This window comes from Anarrhichthys ocellatus, unplaced genomic scaffold, assembly GCF_004355925.1.
Source record: "Anarrhichthys ocellatus isolate YVR2014 unplaced genomic scaffold, GSC_Weel_1.0 scaffold164, whole genome shotgun sequence".
NCBI lineage: Eukaryota > Metazoa > Chordata > Actinopteri > Perciformes > Anarhichadidae > Anarrhichthys > Anarrhichthys ocellatus.
In genome coordinates, this window is record NW_022280194.1 from 187,757 (window position 1) to 195,581 (window position 7,825).

General features: G+C 43.3%; 1 protein-coding gene across 2 annotated transcripts in view; it reads left to right on the forward strand.

Moving 5' to 3' along the window:
- The window catches only part of LOC116400345 (C-C chemokine receptor type 9-like), a 4,996-nt gene extending 342 nt beyond the window's left edge, over positions 1 to 4,654 (forward strand). The window contains exons 2-3 of one of the 2 annotated variants that reach the window (XM_031878132.1): positions 726 to 808; positions 1,361 to 4,654. In XM_031878132.1, coding sequence (XP_031733992.1) covers positions 776 to 808; positions 1,361 to 2,452 — 1,125 coding nt within the window. In that variant the 5' untranslated portion in view covers positions 726 to 775 and the 3' untranslated portion in view covers positions 2,453 to 4,654. Of the gene's footprint in view, positions 1 to 6; positions 809 to 1,360 lie in introns of those variants that run through there. The other variant, XM_031878133.1, reaches the window with a different exon arrangement.
- Positions 4,655 to 7,825: the final 3,171 nt, after the last annotated feature.

A 7,825-nucleotide genomic window follows, 5' to 3' on the forward strand; every position in this document is an offset into this window, starting at 1 on the left:
ATGTACATATGTACTTATTAGTGTTTGTTTTATGTACATATGTACTTATTACTGTTTGTATTATGTACTTATTAGTATAGGTTTTATGTACATATGTACTTGTTAGTGTTTGTTTTATGTACATTTGAATTTATTAGTATATGTTTTATGTACATATGTACTTATTTTCTAAAGTACATTTAATGTGTTCACTTAAAGGTGCAGGTCATTTTATTGACTTTAAATACTGCTGGTAGTTTAATCTATAATAATACATCTTCTTTTATTAGTTGATCAATAATCTGAATCTGTAGAGTAACTGAAACTTTAAAATAAATGCATTGCAGTAAAAAGTACACTATGACACCGAGATGTAGTAGATTATAAGTATAAATTAGAAGAAAAGGGAAATACTCACATAAAGTACAAGTACCTCAAAATGTTATTTCAGTACAGTACACGAGTCCTTGTATCAACGCAGACAGATGAGTAATAGTAAAATCTTAATAATAGTCAAATATTTCAGTTATACAAATTTGATTTTAACATTCTACCTGATGAGTACTTTTACTTTACTACTTCAGTACATCTACCTGATAATACTTCTATACCTTTACTTTGGTAACAAGGAGGTAAAAACGTTAAAAGAAAAAGTTCATGTCAGGACTAAGATGTAACCTTCTTCACAGTGTGATGTCACAGCTGCTGTTTATCTGAACTGGTTTGTCTTTCTGTTTCTTGAAAAGGTCACTGAATGACCTCATCACCATAAACAAAGACTGATCACATAACTTCCATGGATGACATCATGATGGCGTCCACCACCGAGGTAACAAACCCCTCCCCCACACAGATAATAATCATCAGTTATTGATCTATCTGCTCATTTTATAAGTAATGATTTGACTGATTAATAGGAACCGTTAATTAGATACAAGATTTGTTGCTGTCCATGAAGTCAGAATAGAAACACAAGATAGAACAATCAGGTACGTTCAGGTGGGTTCAGGTGAGTTCAGATGTCAGGTGTCAGGTATGTTCAGGTGTGTCGGGTGTGTTCAGGTGTGTCAGGTGTGTTCAGGTGTGTCAGTTGTGTCAGGTGTGTTCATGTTTGTTCAGGCGTGTTCAAGCGTGTCAGTTGTGTTCAGGTGTGTTCATGTTTGTTCAGGTGTGTTCAAGCGTGTCAGTTGTGTTCAGGTGTGTCAGGTGTGTTCAGGCGTGTCAGTTGTGTTCAGGTGTGTCAGGTGTGTTTAGGTTTGTTCAGGCGTGTCTAGTGTTTTAAGCTGTATTTAGGTGTGTTCAGGTTTGTCAAGTGTTTTCAGTTGTGTTGAGGTGTGTCAGGTTTGTCAGGTGTGTCAGGTTTGTCATCTGTGCTTGTCAGGACCCATCCTACATCAGCCTCTCACCAACCACTGACGGTGACTACGACTACAATGACTACCGCGACCTGTTCTGCGACCGCTCGTCAGTGCGAGAGTTCAGGAGTCGCTTCGAGCCGCCGTTCTTCTGGATGATTGCCGTGGTGGGCGGAGCCGGGAACCTGGCCGTGGTGTGGATCTACCTGAACTTCCGGCGGCGTCTGAAGACCATGACTGACGTGTACCTGCTGAACCTGGCGGTGGCCGACCTGCTGTTCCTCGTTACTCTGCCTCTGTGGGCGGCCGAGGCGTCGCACGGCTACTGGAGCTTTGGCTCCGTCCTCTGCAAGTTAAACTCCGCCCTCTACAAGGTCAACCTGTTCAGCAGCATGCTGCTGCTCACCTGCATCAGCGTCGACCGCTACGTGGTCATCGTTCAGACCACCAAGGCACAGAACTCGCAGGCAGAACGCCGTCGCTGCACCCGGCTGGTGTGCCTGGGGGTGTGGCTGCTGGCCCTGCTGCTTGCCACACCCGAGCTCGTGTTCGCCACTACATCCGAGCCGGACCAGCAGGAGTACTGCAGGATGGTGTACCCGGCTCACCTGGGGAACCGCACCAAGATCCTCGTGCTGTCACTGCAGGTGAGCATGGGCTTCTGCCTGCCCTTCGTCGTCATGGCCTTCTGCTACAGCGTCATCATCGCCAAGCTGCTGAAGACCCGCAACTTCCAGAAGCACAAGGCCATGCGGGTCATCCTGGCCGTAGTGGCAGCGTTCGTCGGGTCCCAGCTGCCTTACACTGGTGTGCTGGTGACGGAGGCCGTGCAGGCCTCCAAAATGACCATGACGGACTGCGAGGAACTGAAGCGCTTCAACAAGGCAGAGCAGATGTTGAAGAGTCTGGCCTACATGCACGCCTGCCTCAACCCGTTCCTCTATGCCTTCGTGGGTGTGCGTTTCCGCCGTGACCTGCTGCAGCTGCTCCAGGTGGGCTGCTGCCGCCGCCAGCCGTCCAACAAGAGTCCGATCAGTAAGTCCTGCAGGAGTCCGCTGGGCTTGACCAGAGCCTCCGTGATGTCCGACAGCGACACCTCACAGGCGCTGTCGCTGTAGAGACGCTGACGACTTCCTGTTTGTGGACAGATGACATTCATGAAGCCCTTAAAGGAACAGTGTGTAGCATTCTGGGGGATCTATTGTCAGAAATGGAATAAAATATCACAAAGAAAGTTTTCTTAATAGTATAATCACCTGAAAATAAGAACCACTGTGTTTCCGTTATGATGAGTCGTTTATCTCCACGTTATGTTTCTACAGGAGCCCAGAACGGACAAACTAGACCTCCTACACTCACCACTAGATGTCACCAGACGCTACACACTGGCCCTTTAAATCTACTGAATGTGTTCAATAAGGGTTACATTGTAACATTGTTACATTTTACTGGCTACAAACACACCATTTCATCTTAAGATGTTGGTGTGTTTTCAGGGAAATAAAAGGTTATTTTTTGTGTCAGTGAAGTTTGTCAGCAGTCCAAACAGCTGATCAAGAACATTTAAGTCCTTTAGTGTGTCATCATCAGACTTCCAGGACTTTTTTCCACTTGCCTGTATATTGAATGTGAATGTGAGTTTTGCTACTGTTGTTGGTGACATATTGGTCATGTGACCTCTCAGATGTTGCATCATCCTGTTTGAACAGGGAGTAAAAGTGAGTCAGAACATATGTGACATCAAAGTGATTCATCTCTCAGTTCGCTGGTCATATAATGTGAAGAACAGCACTGCTAACAGATGGTGTACATCGTGTTCCTGTATATAAACCTGAGCGTCTCTGTGTCTCAGACTGAAGTGAATGTGTTTTGTTTCATGACAAACATCAAAGCGTGTCTGAAGCCTTGAAGAGTTTGTGTGACAAACAAGAGGAAGTTGAAACAGTTGTTTCTTCACATCCTTCCTCCTCTCCCTCTGGTTGTTGTGTAAAACACAGAATACACATTATATATATTATCATATTATTACATCATCTTATATTATAGTATTATATTATAAATAAGTCTCTGGAGGTCTGAAGGGAGCTCCAGTAATCTTACCGACTATGACAACCAAATCACAAATAACAGAAGAAGAAAAGAGACTCACTGAAAGAAGAGTAAAAACAACACTTTGCAGCTTCCTGAAAAACAACTGTTGATTTATGTTTTTAAATGTAAGTCCAGATACTGGATCAGCCGTAATCCCACGCGGTCTTGGCCACTTTACATTATTTGGTCCTATGAATAAAAGAGGTGAGTTTAAGGAGTCCTGAGGGTTCCATTAATCCGGACCCTGTGAGACCTGTTGGTTAAGAAGTCAGGAAGCTAACATGCTGCACTAAAGTCCATATTTAAATCTGACAAACCCAGAGGAGCCGCATGAGATCAATGAGATCCCTTATGGTTCCATAACACCGGTCCTTGATGGACAGGTGACGTACTGGGAGACATGAACCAGGAGTAAACTGGGTGAACGGGGACACAGACACTGTCAGCGCTTGTTGAGTTCAAAACCTCTCGCAGAACTGTGGAAGGCCGCATATCTCCCGCTACCAGCTATCTTTCTACAGCAGAGTCGTACCAAAAAGCAGCTGGATCCGGTTTACACTCAAAAACAATGTCCTTTATGTGTCCAAAAGATTCAAAGTCCAGCATCAGCTCAGCGATTGGCTGTAATCGTACTTCCCCTCCACGCTTCGGACAGTATTCGCTCAGTGTGTGGCTGGAATCCTCTGGACTCCTCCTACGCCCTCCTGACCCGCTTGGTCATCTGTCCAGCGGACCACCTCCTGTTTCCTCTGGTTGCAGCCTCTCTGCTTACTCATCTTATCACCATATATGGTCGTGGCCATTCCTGTAGGGCCTGTTCTCAAGAATTCCTCTCTCTCCCTGTCTCTGCCTCATGGCTCAGAACATTTAGTAACTATACTTTTAGTTTAATACATTCAATGATTATGTTTTAAGACCTCTACAAGTAAACCTATTGCAGACATATAATATCCTCTGTAGGTAAATATACTGTAAACATATAATACATTCCATAAGTAAATAAACTGTGACGTCTAACATATTTTGACCTTTAATACATTGTGACCTTTATATTCACCACTAGGGGCGCCATTAATCATACTAAGAATGCTTCTAATACTTAAATTCCTCACACGCTGCACAGGTTAGACGAGGGTTTCTGTTTTATCTTCATTTAACTTGTTGGTCTTGACTCTGGACTTGTTGGTCTTGACTCTAGACTTGTTGGTCTTGACTCTAGACTTGTTGGTCTTGACTCTAGTAGACTTGTTGGTCTTGACATCAACTACTTGGCCGTAAATAACTGCTTTGATGTTTTCCAGTCAGGCTTTCGACAGCACCACAGCACTGAAACTGCTCTTGTTAAGATTTTCAACGACATCCACTTAAACACAGACAATGGCAGAAGTTCAGTCTTAGTATTACTGGATCTCAGTGCTGCATTCGACACGGTCGACCATGCCATACTCCTAGAAAGACTAAAAATCTGGGTGGGACTTTCTGGCACAGCACTTAACTGGTTTGAATCCTACTTGAAGGACCGAGAATACTTTGTGTCTGTAGCTAATTACACATCAGAGCTGACTAAAATGACATGTGGTGTTCCCCAAGGTTCAATACTGGGGCCTCTTCTGTTCAACATCTACATGCTTCCACTAGCTCAGATTATGGAAAACAACAAAATGTGTTATCATAACTATGCAGACGACACACAAATCTACATAACTATGTCACCAGGGGACTATAATCCCATAAAAGGGCTGGGTAACTGCATTGAATCAACAACTGGATGTGCCAGAATTTTCTTCAATTAAACAAAGATAAAACAGAAGTAATTGTTTTTGGTACCAAGGATGAACGATTGAAAATCACCGCTCAGCTTCAATCACTGATGTCAAAACCCACAAACCAAGCCAGAAATCTAGGTGTAGTTATGGATTCAGACCTCAACCTGAACAGCCATATCAAGACAATTACAAAATCAGCCTCCTATCACCTGAAGAATATATCAAGGATTAGAGGATTTATGTCTCAACAGGATTTGGAAAAACTTGTCCATGCATTTATCTTCAGCAGACTGGATTACTGTAACGGTGTGTTTACAGGTCTCTGTAAAAAGTCTGTCAGAAAGCTGCAGCTGATTCAGAACGCTGCAGCTCGAGTCCTCAATAAGACCTGGAGGGTGGATCACATCACTCCAGTTCTGAGGTCTTTGCACTGGCTTCCTGTCAAACAAAGAATTGACTTTAAAATCCTGCTGTTGGTTTATAAAGCACTGAATGGTTTAGGGCCTAAATACATCTCTGATCTGCTGCTACCTCATGAACCATCCCGACCCCTTAGGTCGTCTGGGACCGGTCTACTTTCTGTTCCCAGAGTCAGAACTAAACATGGAGAAGCAGTGTTCAGTTGTTCTGCTCCACATATCTGGAACAAAGTCCCTGAAAGCTGCAGGTCTGCTGAGACCCTCAGCTCCTCTAAATCAAGATTGAAGACTTTTCTGTTTGCTGCTGCCTTTAATTGAACCACATTCAATTAATATATTAATCAATTTCCTGTATTTCTGCATTTTACTACTGTATTTTATTTCTTACACTGTTTTTATTGTTTCAATGAATGTTCTTAATTGTTTTAAATCTCCTTTTCTTTTGCCTTATGTTTTTACTGGTTTTATGTGAAGCACTTTGAATTACCTTGTTGTTGAAATGTGCTATACAAATAAACTTGCCTTGCCTTGCCTTGCCTTGACTCTGGACTTGTTGGTCTTGACTCTGGACTTGTTGGTCTTGACTCTAGTGGACTTGTTGGTCTTGACTCTAGTGGACTTGTTGGTCTTGACTCTAAACTTGTTGGTCTTGACCTTGGACTAACTAGTCTTGACTCTAGTAAACTTGTTGGTCTTGACCTTGGACTAACTGGTCTTGACTCACTTGTTGGTCTCGACTCTGGCCTTGTTGGTCTTGACTCTAGACTTGTTGGTCTTGACTCTAGTAGACTTGTTGGTCTTGACTCTAGTAGACTTGTTGGTCTTGACTCTGGACTTGTTGGTCTTGACTCTGGACGTATTGGTCTTGACTCTAGTAGACTTGTTGGTCTTGACCTTGGACTAACTGGTCTTGACTCTGGACTCTCTCGGGTTCAGTAGGTCCAAACATGATTCATGTTTTCATGTCAGCAGAAACCAAAACCTGAAATCTGTTTTTCTGTCTGTGGTTTGATTTCATGTTCAGGTCATGAGTGAAAAACAAAATGTGAAAGAAAGAGAAGTGAAACTGGTGAGACAACAATACACCACAGACAGGCAGACAGAGAGACAGACAGACAGAGACAGAGACAGACAGAGAGGTTTAAAGGTATCTTTATTTCTTATTAAATTCCGTTTACAGTTTATCAAAAACTACTTCATTCACCCAACATTACCCAGTGAAGACAAATGTCGAAAAATCGCTAGTATCACTCTCAAAACCACGCTCCTTCAGCTCCTCCACTCTTCCACTCAGAGACAGAGAGAGACACAGAGACAGACAGACAGAGAGACACAGAGAGAGACAGAGAGAGACACAGAGACAGACAGACAGAGACACAGAGAGAGAGAGACAGAGAGAGAGACACAGAGACAGACAGAGACACAGAGAGAGAGACAGAGAGAGACACAGAGACAGACAGACAGAGACACAGAGAGACACAGAGAGAGAGAGACAGATAGAGAGAGACAGACAGAGACACAGAGACAGAGACACAGAGAGAGACACACAGAGACAGACAGAGACACAGAGAGAGAGACAGACAGACAGAGACACAGAGAGAGAGACAGACAGAGACACAGAGACAGAGAGAGACAGACAGACAGAGACACAGAGAGAGACACACAGAGACAGACAGACAGAGACACAGAGAGCGAGAGAGACAGAGACAGACAGACAGAGACACAGAGAGACACAGAGAGAGAGACACAGAGAGAGACACAGAGACAGACAGAGACAGACAGACAGAGACACAGAATGTTCCAGAAGAAGTTGTGTGTTTGTGAAACGTTGACTCTTCAGATTAAATCTGTCTCACCTGCTGCGTTCACCGCTTCCTGTCTGAAGATATCTGCTCAATCACACGTGGTTGATTAAAATAGTTTGTTGTGATGGCAACATCAGAAATCTCTTTAAATTTTCTATTTAATTCAATAAACTTTATTGACATTAGACACATATTCACAAACTATGAAACTAACAATAGATATTAATTGTTGTTTTAGATTAGATATAAGTGTGTGTGTATGTGTATATGTGTGTGTATGCGTGTATGCATGTGTGTACATGTGTGTGTGTGTGTGAGACCTCTCTCTGTTTCAGGACTCTTCCTGACCCCCCCTCTGCTGATGCAGCTGAAATCAGAGAACAGAGAATTGTTGGAGCAGCAACACAAAC